At 38.7% G+C, this 16937-nt stretch overlaps 2 protein-coding genes and 1 long non-coding RNA gene across 3 annotated transcripts; 1 reads left to right on the top strand and 2 right to left on the bottom strand.

The window, feature by feature from the left end:
- Nucleotides 1-1567: 1567 nt before the first annotated feature.
- LOC117950473 lies at nt 1568-2576 on the bottom strand. The gene is made up of 3 exons (XR_004657907.1): nt 2247-2576; nt 1808-2156; nt 1568-1724 (listed from the first exon to the last, which is right to left on the bottom strand). It is a non-coding gene; the product is annotated as an uncharacterized LOC117950473 (long non-coding RNA).
- A 3660-nt stretch (nt 2577-6236) lies between these two features.
- On the bottom strand, nt 6237-11303 carry LOC117950412 (proteasome subunit alpha type-4). Its single transcript, XM_034881454.1, has 9 exons — nt 11071-11303; nt 10586-10612; nt 10431-10473; nt 9714-9876; nt 9510-9587; nt 9007-9095; nt 8604-8734; nt 7478-7601; nt 6237-6463 (listed from the first exon to the last, which is right to left on the bottom strand). The coding sequence occupies exons 2-9, from the start codon at nt 10586-10588 to the stop codon at nt 6309-6311; spliced, it is 786 nt and encodes a 261-aa protein (XP_034737345.1). The 5' UTR covers nt 10589-10612; nt 11071-11303; the 3' UTR covers nt 6237-6308.
- A 1793-nt stretch (nt 11304-13096) lies between these two features.
- Nucleotides 13097-16931, top strand: LOC117950384 (solute carrier family 25 member 44-like). The gene is made up of 4 exons (XM_034881402.1): nt 13097-13344; nt 14579-15247; nt 15443-15570; nt 16451-16931. The coding sequence occupies exons 2-4, from the start codon at nt 14620-14622 to the stop codon at nt 16640-16642; spliced, it is 948 nt and encodes a 315-aa protein (XP_034737293.1). The 5' UTR covers nt 13097-13344; nt 14579-14619; the 3' UTR covers nt 16643-16931.
- The last annotated feature ends 6 nt before the right edge of the window (nt 16932-16937 follow it).

Raw genomic sequence — 16937 nt, 5'->3', positions numbered from 1 at the left:
CATCTTCCCACTTTTACATCATTGCCTTATTTCCCTTAATTACACTTCCTCTGACACAGATGTTCATACACTTCATAGCACCCCTAGCTACACTTCTTTAAAGAAAGAAGGAAAGAAAGCTATCGAGGTTTCTGATTGGAATGCAACGCTCCATACATTTCACCGCACAAATCTCCCTGCATCCAATAGCCTTCTAACAATACAGACACTTTTAACATATTACAGATGTTAGAGTTTTTATATTTGGTCAAAAATACTTCGGTCAAAGGTTTTCACATGTGACCAAGTGTGTCTATTTTTATATATATTAAGAACAGCATGGAGATAAAAGAGTAAAATAATAATGATCTTTGGTATATGGTTCAAGGGGTGGAGGGGTAGTGTTACGGGTGTGCAGTGCGTTCACCTGGTCAAATATCCCGATTTAGATCACATGCTGACACCTAGGAAGTGCGTTTTTGAACTGACAACAATTTTTACCATAAACGCTAAAATTACTAAAATAACTAAATCTATCACAGTCAAAGTAATAAGATGCTGCAGATATGCGGTTGTATTTTTAATACAACCGCATATCTGCAGCATCTTGAGATGTGGAGAAGATATACTGTACTTATGTGATAAATGTGGTCGATATGGAGGATACATTTAGCTACAATAACAAACTCTGCCCATGCACATTCACTAGTATGAAATATATTTTTATAATCAAACTAATTCTCTCTGAATTTTTGGACACAGTATTGACGCAGTGAAGTTAACATTATGGAGGATAGGAAACACACCAAAAAGTGTGAGCCCGTTGCTTCAGTGTGGTGGGGTTTGACTGAAGTGTGGTTAATTTTCTAATTATCTTTAAATTGCAGTAAAATTAAATAGAACTACTGTATATTTAAAAGCGGGCAATGTTATATACTGTAAATGGAGAAAAGACAAAAATTAATAGGTGATAGCAAGGGTTAGGTTTATTTAATGGATTTAGAAAGTGACAGTGACACACAGGTCCTTATGTCTTCCTCGTGACCAGGACCTTTTTGGCCAAGGGACCTTTTGGGCCCTTCCTTGGACCGGGGTCCGGCACATCGGACCAGGTGTTTCCCACTTACAGCGGACCTGATGACGCATGCTTTGTGGGTTTCTTCTGCCTGGTGGTCCATCTGGCTCTTTTTTGGGAAAAGGTCTGGGACGGTATACTGGGGTGCTGGGGTTTTTTGGTCCAGTGTTTCCCTTTTCGTCAAAGCAAGACCTGTTTAACGAGAATTTAGTCCACAAATGTAAATATAAAAGCATAAAAGAACAAAATTTACAAGCATGAAGACATCTGAGATTCAATTTCATGTAACACACATCAAAGTGTTAAATTGAAACTGATGATAGCAGAGCCAGCACACTTTTAGTTTGTTCTAGACCAGATCTAAGGATTTTGTGATGTGCTGCATAGGGTGTCTGCATAGATTATAATTGTTTTCAATCTCTTTGATATAAGAAGTAAAATATAATTTAAAATGTAATCCTTAAATAATAAAAAATGTAACCACGGCCTGTGTGTTGCCATAGGAGGACTTACCGCCATTCCTCTGCCCCCTGTACGGGCTTCAAATGGCATCTCCTGTTTCTTCTTCTATTTCTCTTTTTTGGCATGGCAATCATGACAATGTCACCATCTGCCCGAACACGTTTCAGGACCACTGTTCTCCTTTCTTTGTGGACCGAGGTTGTCTGGCCTGTTACATAAGGATAAAAAAAGTTGTTTGAATCTAAACGACTAAAGTAAATCATCAATACAGGAAAGTGAAACAACATGTACCTTCTGATACCGGCTGAATGGAAATCTTCCCATTTCCTTTTATAGGAGGGTTTTCCTTTGTACTTCAAGCCCTCCTTTTGAGTCTGATTCGTTCTGTTGTAATTTTCATCAGGGCTCTTTAAATATGTGCTGGGACCGGGACTCATTTTGGGTGTAGCCATCTTCTTATGCGCCTCAGGTGGCAAAGTCTGCTGGACCCTCAGAGATGTTTCTTTAATGGTCCTGGACTAAAAAGCATTTACAGATTTCCTTTCAAAAGCTCTGGCGCAACAAATACTCACCCAGGAAGACGTCTTTATTGGCATTTTGTCCGCTCTTCTCCTCTTTCTCTGGACCAAGGCTGTCTGGCCTTTTCCATAAAGACAAAAAGTTGTTTGAATGTCCAGAATCTTAACAGCAACAGTAAATCATTCACACAGGGACGTGATACAACCCTTACCCTCCGATAACGTTCGATTCCAGATCCTCCCAGCTCCTTTTAGGGGAAGGTGTTAGATTGGCCTCCAAGCCTTCTCTCAGGGTTTGCTTAGGTTTACTGGTTTTGTCTCGGGCCTCAAGTGGAATCCTTCATGGCAAAGTCTGCTGGACAAATTCCCCTTCAATGGCCCCGGAGGGACCGGTACCTTTGGCTTCTTTGATTTTGTTGGACCCCCCATTATTGGCTAAGCGGCTGGACTCTAGCTCAGTCTGTCCACTTAGTGAAAGTCTGGCCAGAGCTTTGCTAATCTCTTTAATGAGAGGATCCTTGTCACCTATATCATACTAAAAGAGAATATTTGAATACATGTTACACCATCTGTCAACTAAACACAAGTCATAAAACTAAATAGCAATTAAATGAAATAAGTGGCATTTAGTTTGATCAAATCATCATAATAGAATTATTAAACATGGTGAAAATAGTCCTTTAAAGACATGTCACTCTGATTTAAATGAAATTGTGTCTTCTTTAATTTAATTAAAATCCTGTTCACATCCCTGCCCATCAAACAACTTTAAACAATTGTACATTAATTTTTAGCAGACTGTAAATAACTACAATGATACATATAGTCACGAAGAAATGGCAACTATCTATCGGCTTACTTGTGTTAATCTGTTTTCTCTGCTTAGAATAAAAGATCAGTGGGCTCTACATTACATGTGAGTACATAAATTAACTTTTAAATCTACTTATATTTAAATTGGAAAAGAAGAACCTCAAATCAGTTTGTACTAGATAAAAAAAGATTAACACATTTAAATCTGCGTACCGTGCGTTGACTTAGCCTCCACAAATTGCTTTTTCCAAACATCTTTGAACAACTTGTTGAATAAAACAGTTAAAAACTGTGCGTTTCTCTGTGTCTGAACTCAACCTGTGAAGATAGTGGAATGACAATCAGACCTGAAATGTTCTCTCCTGTAGACTTTTGTGACGTAGGATTCCCAAACCAGTATGGTCTCATAATGGACAATAGAGCCTTTTGAACAACATGACAACTTCAGCTTTATGACTCATAAAATACATATGAACAGGTATTTAAACATGTCCTGTGATTCCTAATATTCAGTTGGAAGAGAAAACTACAAACACAAGCTCGCATCTACATACAACCTTCCTTACACAAGTTATTTGTCTTCATTAAACACACCTAAACACGATTGCACTAAACATCAAAAACATACTCCTAAAGTGTTTAAACTAGAATTCACCTCATCAGAACTGTCTTGTTACATGAAAATGTCTTTCTTTTCTTCATCACTGTACCATCTCTTTGTATTCTCCTGTGGGCTGAACACCCCTAATTATACCTCCCAGTTAGGCTGAGAAAATAAAATGAATCGGCCTTTGAGAAGGACTGTTTCACAAATGTTAATAACTAGAAGCCGTCTGTTTCTTCTATATGTTAAGCCCAACTTTATTGCCTTTTTGGGCCCAAGCCTTAAATTCAAGCAGGACACCTAGAGCCTTTTGATTCATGCTGTTTTCTATTTCATAAACACATGCACCTACAGGTTGATGAATGTGAGGGTTTGACTTATGGAGGACAAAAAGACCTTCAGAGTGGACATGTGATGGTTGGTGGGGACAGAGACTATCTTTATTTCTTGCTTGATCCCTCTGTTTATCCTCCTCCTTTTATCTATCTATCTATCTCACTTTTTCCTCTGTAATAACTAGCAAAGAATGGTATAACCAGTTGTGTCTTCCCGTCAACCAAGAAAAAAAAACATTTTTGTCACTTTTTCAATGTTGTGTGTGCTTTTCTGTATTTCTTTTCCCAAAAAATTTGATATTTTTAATGTTGACATTTTCAGCGACCCATTTTTATGACAAAAAAAACTGAAAATGGGTCAATATGACCCAAGGACGACAGGAGGGTTAGGCCGGATGCATGTGTCTGCATTTTAGTGCTAAAATATTAAACTAATCCTAAATATAAAATGTTATCTCTTTGGACATGTCTCAAATTATTAATACTGACAGTTCCTTATTTAAGAAATGATGTGAAAGGTTTTGACAGCCAACTCTCACAGCTTCAGTTAAGAGATAAACCAGAGGGTACAAAAGAAAAAAGAACTGTCTGTCCGTCATATTATGTCCAGGCACTTTCACATTTCCAGATTAATGTTATATGCTTTGTACACAGAGTGGTCATGAATAAATGAAGGCATGTATATTCGATTACTGTACTGTAATAAACATAAATAGCCCCTCCTGTCATACTTTAAAAAATCTAAACTCTAGATGTGATCCTGCAGTATATTCACAGTCCCACGTAACAAATCAGATGGTTCAACTGTGTTCTGGTTTTTCTGACTCACTTTTTGACTTTTTCCCTTAGCTTTGGAACAAGATCACTCTACCTGTAGGAGTTTCCAGACAACAACACTGCCTCTATTTCCATTAATGTAAGACCAACTGCATATGTATGAAACAACTGGCGTGTCTCTCTCCTCTTCTGCTGAAGGTAGGTACACTCTGTTCCCTCACTGCTAGCAAATACACAAATCTAAATAATTGAGTTTCATTCCAAAAATATAAAAAAATAAGATGTCCATCATCGCAAATACCGTCATAAACACTGGTGGGGTTGTAATGGTCCATTATGTACCTACTTACCAGACACTGATCAGTCATTAAAATGATTGAAATAAAAATGCGAAACACTTCCTAATATCATCATATAAGCTGTCAGCAGTGATGTCCAAGGCAATCTTTCAGTCAACTTTAACTAGCCACAGGGCTTAAAGTGACAAAAAACCTGAGCCTGCAACTTTTTTTGGGGGGGGGGGTTGATGCGCACTCCTTAAAGTTAATTTGACTGGCAAAACAGTCAAAGTCCTTTTACATTACACAGTAATAAGTCGTCATTTTTAAGAACTAAAACGTTTTTGGTAACATTTTTACTTATAACAACAACCATGTATTAAATAAGAGTCAATGTAGATTTTCATATAGCAATAATAAAATCCCTACATTGAATCATTGTGAAAACCAAACATTCTAGATGTTGTGTTGTTATGTTGGCCAGGTCAGCATGAAAAAAGCAAACGATTTTGTCCATGTTGACATTAGTTGCTTCATGTACATTTATTAAAAACTTCGCTTTGTGGAGCTTTCATAGAAGTAGACGTCTAAACTCTGGGACAAGGCCCCGTACAGTCACAAAATTTGGTGTTACACCGGTAACGTGCTCGTCAGACAGAGAGCACGGACCGGAGCTTTGTGATTAGCATAAAGACTAGCAAGAACTTTCTTACCGCTGCTGCCGTAGTTAGCCTCTTCCTTCAACATACGCTGCAGCCGGGTGCTCAATTTGAGGCACCAAGTGCTAAACGGCTTCCCTTCTCCACCCTTTTCATTTTATTTACTCGTTCTACTTTCATGCCGAGCGACATTTGTTTTCAACTCCTTTCTCAACTAAAGCCGTATCTACTTTTTTTTTCCGCGTTCCCACGGAGACCACACTCCCGCACTCTCACTTTTCGGCAAGGACCCGCCCTACTTTGCATCTGATTGGGTAGAACTAGTTTCATTGGTATGTGGAAGTTCGATGATTGGTTAAAACTAGCGCATCAAAAACAAATCCCACGTGGACTTTTTAATTTATTTATTTTTCTGAAATAGTCATACCCCAGAAATCCGGCACCAGGTACTTAAGTACCTTACTTTAAACTGTGAATTAGTTAGAGCTGCGTTCCTCTCATATGATTGGTAGGTGAAATCAATTGACTCGAAAATATAAAACCACATTCAAGTTCCCAGATTTATTTATCTATTTTTCCTCACGACCGCACACCGGAGATCCGTCACGTTGCCGGAATAATTCAAGACCTGTTTATTACTTTTCACTCTAGGAAACACGTGAAATTGGTTTTGGATAAAGGCGTGCATAAAATCATAACAATTTATTTTGTGACAAGGATACAGATAACAGCCATTAGTTTCCAAACTTTTAATGTAAAAGACAAAACACTACAGAATTTGGTGAAGAGGAGAAAACAAGTATTTTGCTCATTTGTCCTTCTCTTTCTGCTCCTTCTCCTTTTTGTCCTTTTCAGCCTTGGCCTCCTCAGCCTCATGCCGTTTGATGAGTTCCTCGACTTCTTTCTGTTTCAACACCTTGATTTTTGTCTTCCCGTCTTCTCGAGTCAGAGTGGCAATTTCCACTGAAACAGTCAATGCAATACAGCGTTATTTTATTGTATACAGCAAGCAGTTTTCATTGTTAATGTATATCTTAAAAAGGCAACGTTTGATCAAGAAGATCTTCCTCAGGCAAGTGTGAATAACTAAAACAGGCATTTCTCGTAGAGGCAGCAATCAGCTAAAATTACTATCTCCTGCTGATCAGTACCCAACCCGAGAAACACAATCTCAATACAATGTTAACACAGGATACAATGCAGACATGTCATAGTAGGAGAAGCCCAGGTGTATTCAAACCATGAATGATGGCTGCAGTCCACTTCGGAGAGGCCCTGGTATTGTGCATGTTGACGTACTGAAATAGTTTACGGGGACACTTGATGGAATTCAGCCTTCATTAAGGTTATTAATTTCAGCTGGCTTATCCTACTATTACTAGTCAAAACGTCTTCCAAAAAAGGTCAATAGTAAAAAACTAATGAGCAGGTGACAGTACTCGAGTGGATTACTGCCTCTACGAGAAGTACCTGTTTTCACACTTGCTGAGGAAGATGCCCTTTAAAAGAAATACAATTGAGTATTCATTTGGAGTGTAACAGTGTGCAGACCTTTGTGTCCTGCAGGTAAGTCTTTTATTTTTTGTCAGGCACTTGAGTATTCTGCCTTGATGTGCCCCCACTTAGTCTCTTATCAGTAAACACATTATGGCCTTTAATAACTGTTATATTACATAGATGGAAGTACTAAGAGTTGGGAGCCCTCACTGACTGAACCCTGTTGCTCTCCGCAGCCGCTATGTGGCTGTCCACTGCTCCTAATGCTGAGGATTAGTGAAATGTAGCAATAATGTCATGCATTGCATGACATAAGACTTTTTTTTCTTTTCCTCTAGATTGCTTAAACAATCTTCACAATTTGGTGCTAATTTGGTGTTATTCTCCCAAACAGTATACTACAGTTGTACCATTTTTCGTGCAGTAACACATTCCATTTTTTACAGAGCTAGAAAAGCTCATAAGATGCTCCCATCTCACCTTTCTCCGCTGAGAGCTTGCTGACATCCATTGTTTTGTTGAGGACTTTGACAGCCAAGGCCAGAGCAGAAGCCAGACTCATCTCACCCTCTTTGAAGTCCTGCTTCAACATGGACACTGCAGCCTGTGAAAAAGTCAACACATCAAACAGCATACAGGGGACGGGTATAGCACACATTTACCATGATGTATGGATACATTTATTGCACATTGTCACTGAATATTGCACTGGTATCTGAGGATTTTGTATAACTACCGACATTTAATATAAACATTAGACCAACACTACTGGCAGTTTACCGTACATTGATATATTTGTGGAGACCAGCCCGACTAGTGTTCATTTTGTCAGATGAGACTAAATAGGTTCGTATAATATGTACGACTTTTTCCCCCTAAGACGAGACGATGAGGAGACTGTACCAATGTCGAAAAATGCTGACTAAATTAACATGCATTATTGTTGACGAAAAAAAGACAAGACCTAAATGTTTTGCACAAAATAAAAACTAAGTTAAAATCACCACAAGCCTGTAAACACAGAGGCTTCAAAGAAGAGAAGGGAGATCATTGCAGAGCCTGGGAGCGCCTTAAAACCTATTTCATATAGTCTGTTTAAAACTCTCCGAAAGTAGCGTTTGTGATGCAGTCGGCTCGTAAAATCCAATGAGAATTGAAGTTATTTAAAAATTATTTCGTGAACAGGGTGAATTGAGATCACAATTTTATAACTATTAATTGTGCAGGCCGACAATCCCCACTAAGGTAATTGAATACCGTTGCAAAAATGTTGTGTGCTGTAACTGCTCCCGCGCCCATATCGCATTGAGAATAGGACTGTGGGCAGATTGTGTATGTAAGCTGTTATACAAAGTTGCCAAAAATGTTTGCATTGAAATTAATACACCACTGAAAATATTATCTAATTCTGTGGGAAACACTGTACTGGCTACAGTTTGGTTGTTTACAAAAAGGCCCTCTACGACCAGATCAAAAACATGTAACAACATCAGACCAACTAAGGTGAATATTGTACGCTTTTCACATTCACTCCAATATGACACCGTCTGGTTTATGTGTTGAAATCATCACTGCTATTTCTTTATCCTTGTTGTTACAAACTTACAGCGCTGTTGTTTCCAATACAGGTTGCCTTCCAGCCTCCATAGTTGCCACTGGGGTCACTTTGGTACAATTGGAAGCCGTAGTGTTTGTCCCAGCCCATGTAGAGCAGAGAAACACCAAAAGGCCTCTTACCTTTCAAGACAAAAGAATACCAAAATATGTGGTTTTACACAAAGACAAGAATATTATATTAATATTCTTATAGCTTGTAACTTGTAGACCAATATAACATTTGAACACTTTTTCTTATGTAGCATTAAGGGACAACAGCTTACATTTTGTTGTGCAACCCTTTAGTGCAGAATGAAAAATGAACCTTGAATAATGTGTTGATCCCAAAGGTGTTGTATAATCCAACTGAAGGGATAAAGGCAATATACTGGACAAGCTACTGTGCAACTTACCGCCAAACTGTGTGTATGCTTGTTTGATGTCACACAGGGCTGTCACCAACTGCTCGCAGGGTATTGGCTCCTGGTACTGCAATAAATATCTGAAAAAAACGGGTCAGCAGTAGGTGGTGAATTGGATAAATGGGTAGAAACTGAAGCATTTAAGAACGTTATCAAATATCTGCAAATTCAGATTACCAGTCGACATGCTGGTAGTTTGGCAATTCCAGCGCTGAGATGGTTCTAAAAATCTAACGCTTGTACTTTAACTGTATATTTACGCCTATTGTTTTGGAAAAAATGCTACTCTGGTTATTGGAAAAGTATACTATGGTGTTTTCACTTTGTTTATTACCTGCCATTAAAATATTTTAAGGGAACAAATGGCTGCATTCCCTTTTGATCACACTGAGCTTGTAATATTTTACATTCACTGCTAAAGGCAAACTAATTTAAAAAAAAAATGAAAATATGATGAACATCCACAAAATTAGAGGTTTTGTTATGAAACTCACCTCTGTGCAATTAGCCGCAGCTCATTTGTCAGTACATTAGCATCGGATGTGATCCCAGCAACACTGCAGGCCAAGTCACTGAAAAAAGATCACACAGAAGATCACAGACAGTACAATGTTAGCTTGAAATAAGGATTACTAAAAAGGTTTTCATGATAAGAAGGGGCCAAGTATTGGAGACCCTGCGTAGTTCAGTTCACTCACTCATTGAGCTTGTAGATCTTCTCAGAGAAGAAAACCTCATCAAGCAGTTTGTGAATGTTGCGTCTTTCTGCTGCTAAGAGCACTCCGTCATTGGCTAGAATCCCCAGGCATGTTCCAGCGTGACCGATTGCTTCCATTGCATACTCCACCTGATACAGGCGTCCTGTAAAATACAGTCACAAAGGTTATGTTGATCACACCTGGCAAGAAACAACGTACACCTTGTACATCTAAAACAAACTGGCCAACAGAAGAAATTAAGTGACGTAGTTTGACAAAATAATTGTAACTTGAGGTCCATTTACATGTTTTACCAGAGCTTTTAACTAGATGTCATGGCCTGCATCCCTGAATGGGGTTTGCTCAGCCACCATTCACTGATGAGGACCATGAAATGCAATTAAAGATTTGAGGGACCTTGAGTTCAAAATAATTTGTTTAACTACTGTCACAAACTTTAAGAAGAAAAAGTATGTTAAACAGTCTAAATTTAACCCTTACCTCTTAACCTTCACAGACCCAAACCCACTTAAATCATGGAAAACAACGTTAAATTTGACTCAAGATTTAGACCAAAACAAAATCTCAAATATATTTACCCTACCAAATGCCAAATCTGTATGGAAATAGCATCATATAAAAAGAAATATCAGTTGTTCAATGTCATGTAACGTTATGGGTGTGGGCATTAACATGTCAAAATAAAACAGGACTTGCCTTCAGGGGAAAATATGGTTGTTCGGGAATCATACCTACGAGACTAAACAACAAAGAAAAATCGGCATTAGCTGACTGACACAAGCAGTAATGTAGCAAATTATGAAAAAGTATTTGAGATATATTTGACAAACACAACAGCTAGGTGACGTTACCATTTTTTCCCCGTCACTGAAACTGCCCTGCAAAAGTAAAACAGAAGATATAGCTAGCTCAGATGATGGAGGAACCAGCAGAAACTAAACAGCAAGACGAAAAACTGTTTACCTTTTCATACACGGCGTTAAACAAGATGTAATATAATGTTTCCTAAAGAAACTATCCCCTCATCTTGCAAATTTGACAAATATAAACCTGTTAAGTCTCTGTTAATTTATTTGCACACAATCAACTTTTCGTGCATGACAGATAAGTTAGCTAACATTAGCTAGCTAGCTAGCTGCTGCTAAACAGAATGAATCTGCAATATCTGAGCATGCTAGTTTGTTAGCAAATTAGCCAGCTAGTTACCGGTAGTTGGTAATAAGGAAAGTCTTCTGACTGGACACAGTCAAACTGTAGCTAGCTACTTAGCTATACTCTAACACCGTGGTGGAATGAAAACATTACAGTAGGAAATAGTGAAATACTAATACATTACCTTTGTCAAAGATAGCGTAGATTTCCACAGACTGAGAGGTCTACTACTTTCAGTTTGATGTTTCCTCTGACACACTAGGACTCCTGTAGCGGTGAAGTAGCAGCTCAGCAGCGCCGCCTTGCAACGGGAGGACCAATTTTTCTTCTTTGGAGGTTTACGGCAGCCGACATCTGTAATGTTGTCTTACTGCCACCTTCTGGAACTAGTCTTTTAATATGCCATCTTCTAGTCAGTGTCTACCAAAATAGAGCCAATTGTTGTGTCCATGGACAGGTTGCGTCCCTCAGTGTAGTATCTAGGTCCATACTCGATATGTCCAAAACGTTCAAAAATCCCATATAGTTAAAAAAATGGATTAACAGATCCCGTTGCTCTGTCTCTCTGAAAAACCCTCGGAAGCTTCCAGCACCCCCTTCTGATTTGGATCTCGGAAGACGACAGTACAATGTGTTACTTATGTCCAGTTCGTTAAAATACTAATGCGCTTTGTAGATCCTAAACATAGCCACGTTTACATCTTATTATATATAATATTAATCGTTCTAAATACTCTATATTCTATTTTAGCTTTATTATAGCACTTTCTTGTTAAAGTTCTCTTTTACTTTATTTTAACAAAATAACGACAGTTATTTAATAAATAATTTTGTAAGATAATAAAAGGTGCTGTTCCCCAATGTGTTTGTTTTGTGATTGACTGATGTGTATGCAAAGTAGGCCTACTCTTTTTTTCTCTCTATTCAGCTAGTTTTGTCATTATTTCTTGACAATTTACAGACTAAATACATTAATAAAGGCAAGCAATTCAGTTGCAGACCTTATGAGGTATATACAGCCATTAGACAGGCTGTTGGACATTCAGCTCAACAAATTCAAGAGTATACTGAAACTGCTCATAATTGTATGAAGGGTTTATTTGAAAAAAAGATATCTTCCGTTATTATTTATTTTACAAAATCTATATTTTGCATTATCAATCATACTTGTGTTGGTTTATATGATGGCTTTTGTCTGTTTGTTATGTTACTCATATGTATTTACTTACTTTCCGTCTCTAAAAGCAAGTGACTCTAGAATTTAATAAATGTTATGCATAGGTGGAAGAAGTATTCTGACCTTTTACGTAAGTATACTTTGTTGCAAGTAAGAATCCTCCCTTAAAACAAAAAAAAAACATTAGCATCAAAATTATTAAAGAAATAAAAACTAATTATGCAGTATGGCACATTTATATATATTACATTACTGGAACATATTTCAGATGCATTAACACTTAAGCATCACTTTAATGTTGTAGCTGGTAAAGGCTGGTGCAATTTTAATTATTTGATACACTGCTGGCTATCTTAGCCTATTATATTCAGGATGAAAAATTAACTTTTTTGTCCACCAGTCAAATGACTAGTGAACGTTTACATTTTACCAGTCACTCAATAGACTACAATTGCTTTTTTGGCAGGTGAGTGAAGAAAATCTACCAGCCACTTGCATATTTTACCAACATTTGACTTGTGGATGGTATTCCCAGATAATAGTATAATTATACATTATTATTTATTTAGTTGTTACATCCATCCCGTATATATTTAAATATTTGTTCTTATATTTTATTACTACTATTATTATTATTATTTCATGTATACTGTATGTATGTATATTTTTTCCTAGTATCTCATTTATATTTATATTCTGTGTTGTGTGACTACCATAGACCGTATAGTGACTACTGTACGTGTGCTGCTGTAACACCGTAATTTCCGATTTTTTTAGGATGAATAAATATCTATCTATCTATCTATCTATCTATCTATCTATCTATGTTGTTTTATAATCTAAAACTAATGTCAAATACATATTGTGGAGTGGAGTAAAAAATCAAAACGTAGTGGAGTAGATGTATAAAGTTAAAAGTGGAAAAGGTACGTGACCTTTCCACCACTAGGTACATGATGGCTGTGAGGCGTGGTGTTTCCCTCCAGGCCTGGTAGAAGGCAGTAATGAAATAACTGAATGCCTCATAACGTGTAAAATAAAAGAAGAAGAAGCTCTGCTGTGTCGGCCATTGGTTGTTTCAGTTACGTGCCCTTTGAATCTGACTGGGATTCGAGTTAGGTAACTCGCTATGAGGTAGCTAGCTAAGGACTTACCTCGTTATAATATATTTAAGCAACTGAATGACGATACGTGGAATTGCATATTTTTTGACTGATGACATGCTATTGGAAGTCTAACCAACATTGCCATTACCTTGTAATACACATCTGTCTGCACGAGGTAAGTGCTTGCAACCCGTGCCAATGTTAGCGCTAGCTACATAACTCAGGCCTAGCTCAATGTTAGCTAACACAAGTTTAAACCACGATGGCATGTCCAGCAGGTGATGACAGAAATGTTTTTATTTGACACCCGGTGTTGTCATTGTTTGACTTGCTTTGTTGGGTTCAAAACGTGTTATTACCGTTTACTAACACTACTGCTGCTGCTTCCGTAACACTACCGTAACACGGTGTCCTCTGGCCGGCCGTTGTGTCCACTAGGGTCAAGTGCAAACCAAAGACTGTATCTCTATGTACAGTCCAAACGGGTGGAGTTGTAAGGGTGTTTAGCTAGAATGCCAAAGCTCATCCATGCCTAAGATCAACGTTTTTACAGCGTGTTGCCTTGCAGAATGACCAATGAACTCTCAGATAACGAGATCATTCACACACAAGGATCAGCAATGGCCATGGACACCATATATAGATCTGTAAAATACCATAAAATTGTGTGGGAATTCTCAAAATCAATTAAGACCCAAACGTCTTCACGTCTTGTTTAGTTGCTGATGTCAATATTAACAGTCTATATGGCAATTGTGTACAGGTGCTCTCATTATTTGCATACATCTCACGGTTTGATTTCACATACAATTTGGAGAATTCCGCTCGATTTCAACATGTAGTTCTGTTTTGTTTGTTTTTTAATTTGTAGTGCTATCAGTAGCGAGACAAATGAAAACAATCAGTGCAGTTTACTCCAAGTTATCCTCCTGCTAGAGTTAGCACCCAACAGGCTTAAACAGGGCGAGTTTTAAACATTAACATGTTCAAAATGTCATTACCTGTGCTTAGTCATGTGCAGTTATTCCTTCCAAGAGAGAACCGTGACTTTGACTGCAGTAGATGTGACACACATTTGAAAAAAAAACAAAAAAACAGTGCTACATGTTGAAATTGACCGGAATTCTCCTTTAATGTTACCTCAAACTTAGTTTGTCTTTTTTTGTAGACCTGTCAGCAGGATTCCGGAAAAATTACCAATTTACATGACACTTGGTTGAAAGTTGTAGCATGGTCCACAGAAGGAACCCATTAACATAACATTTTGAAGGAGATACACAAATTATTGTGGGCAGAGTTGGAAATCAATGGAGAATGACAATATTGTATTTGTTGTAGGTTGTTTGCATTAATACAATGAAGCCATAATCCAATATGTAAGTTATTTAATATGCTATTTATGCTGTCAGGCAGGAATCAGTCTGATGAGGGGTCATCTACAGCTGGCAGGATGCAAGAGAAAAGGAACATCCAGATCATCGAGTGGGAGGACCTTGACAAAAGGAAGTTCTACTCTTTTGGGGTGTTCATGACGATGACCATCCGGGCCACCGTCTACCCGGCCACACTCATTCGCACTCGGCTGCAGGTGCAGAGGGGCAAGTCACTCTACAGCGGCACTTTTGACGCCTTCTTCAAGATTCTGCGGACAGAGGGCGTTCGAGGCCTTTATCGCGGCTTCATGGTCAACACCTTCACACTCATCTCAGGCCAGGCTTACATAACCACCTATGAGCTGGTGAGGAAGTATGTCTCCCAGTATTCTGAGGACAACACGGTCAAGTCACTGGTGGCGGGCGGCTTCGCCTCCCTGGTTGCTCAGAGCATCACTGTTCCTATAGATGTTATCTCTCAGCAGCTGATGATGCAGGGCCAAGGGGAGCACCTCACCCGCTTTAGACTCAATTTTAACACAGAGACTGGAAAGCCCAAAAAAGTGTTCGGCCAAACCAGAAACATCATGGGTCAGATTTTTGCGGCTGATGGATTCAGGGGCTTCTACAGGGGATATGTGGCTTCTTTACTCACATATATCCCAAACAGTGCTGTCTGGTGGCCTTTTTATCATTTTTATGCTGGTAAGTTTTCTAATAATATAAAATAAAATAGAAAAATAAAGCTAAAGACAGCTCTGCACTAATTGAACAGCATTGTCCTTGTCTTATCTGTGGATGTCCCCAGTGCATTTATACATCTGTACTGTGAGAATGAATACACCAGTCCTTGCCATGTGGTTAATCAAGTATCTGAATACTATGTGTAATGTTCTACAGAGCAACTTTCTAAACTGGCTCCCAGTGACTGCCCTCATCTGATTCTACAAGCCATGGCTGGACCTCTTGCTGCAGCTACTGCCTCAACTGTCACCAACCCAATGGATGTGGTCAGAGCCAGAGTGCAGGTAACTCACTTACTGTGCATCTATCAGGCTGAGTTTGGGGCTGCTATGTTAAATGACCGATACATAGCCCAGTAAGATAGATAGATAGCCTTAATTATTAGACTCACGGTCCATAAAATACAACCACAAAAACATCAACAAAGAAGATACAGATACACAAGACAGACATTAATTAAATAAGACAGCTCTACCAGTAATCCCATAAGGGTGACCGGTATCGCAAAGCACTGAACCTCAGGTCAACAGATGTGAAATGACAGAGTTACAAGAAGAATTCATGCGACCGATACATTTATACATCAAATTCCTTAGTAAAGCGGAGAAAGTAATAACTTCTGCTTGAAAGAACAATTCACTTGCACTACACCACCTAGGTTTCCTAAGTAGAATGCGCAAACAATCATTATAAGCAACCCGCAGCTTATTGAAGGTCGCCTTTTTGTACTTGATCCACAAGGGGGCAGTGTAAAAAGCAGTACAATATGATTTAAAGAGGTTTATCACAACAGTGTCAGAACACCAGGAGAACTTCCTGGCAAGCATGTTAGCCTGCATATATAACATGCAACGCTGCCTATACATGTCCTCATCATCTGACATTAGATCTGTTAAGATGTGACCAACATTCTTAATTTTGCAACCAACAGTTAGCACTTGCCCCGCAAGATGGAAAGATGGAAAAATAAGGTCCTTATCCTCTTTCGCTCTACAGGTTATAACTAAACTCTTTTTGGCATTATATTTCACCTCATATTCAACACCATAATTTGAACATATATTCAACAGCTCCTGAAACCCTGCACTGCTAGGAGAGACAACAGCCAAGACATCTGCATACCTGAGATGGTTCACTAGCATGCACTGTGTGTGTTTTGTTTAGGTTGAAGGGAGGTCTTCAGTCATCGAGACGTTCAGGCAGCTAATCAAAGAGGAGGGCTGCTGGGGATTGACCAAAGGACTGTCGGCCCGCATCATCTCATCCACTCCCACTGCCCTTGTCATGGTGGTCGGCTACGAGACGCTAAAAAAACTGAGTTTGCGGCCGGAGCTGGTGGACTCGAGACACTGGTAGCAGACACCTGGACAGACAATATACGGACCACGTGCCATTTTTCCTGAGTTAGACTTCCTGTGAAAACACTCGATGAAAGAAAAGTTTGTTTTCAATAACAATGTGGGGAACAAAATTGTTTCAAGCCACTTCAAAACAGGCATTGCCTGTGTATAAGACCATGAACATGTGTCCATACCAACATATTAGTTGCAGTTGAAAAGCTTGTACATCAACATTCACACCAGACCCAGGTTTACAGTTTACATCGCTGCTTACACTCACTTTAGATTAGACGGGGCTGCCATTCGCTGCA

The sequence above is a fragment of the Etheostoma cragini genome, chromosome 1, assembly GCF_013103735.1.
Source record: "Etheostoma cragini isolate CJK2018 chromosome 1, CSU_Ecrag_1.0, whole genome shotgun sequence".
NCBI lineage: Eukaryota > Metazoa > Chordata > Actinopteri > Perciformes > Percidae > Etheostoma > Etheostoma cragini.
Note: the sequence above shows the minus strand (reverse complement) of the source record. Positions and strands in the feature narration are given on the sequence as shown.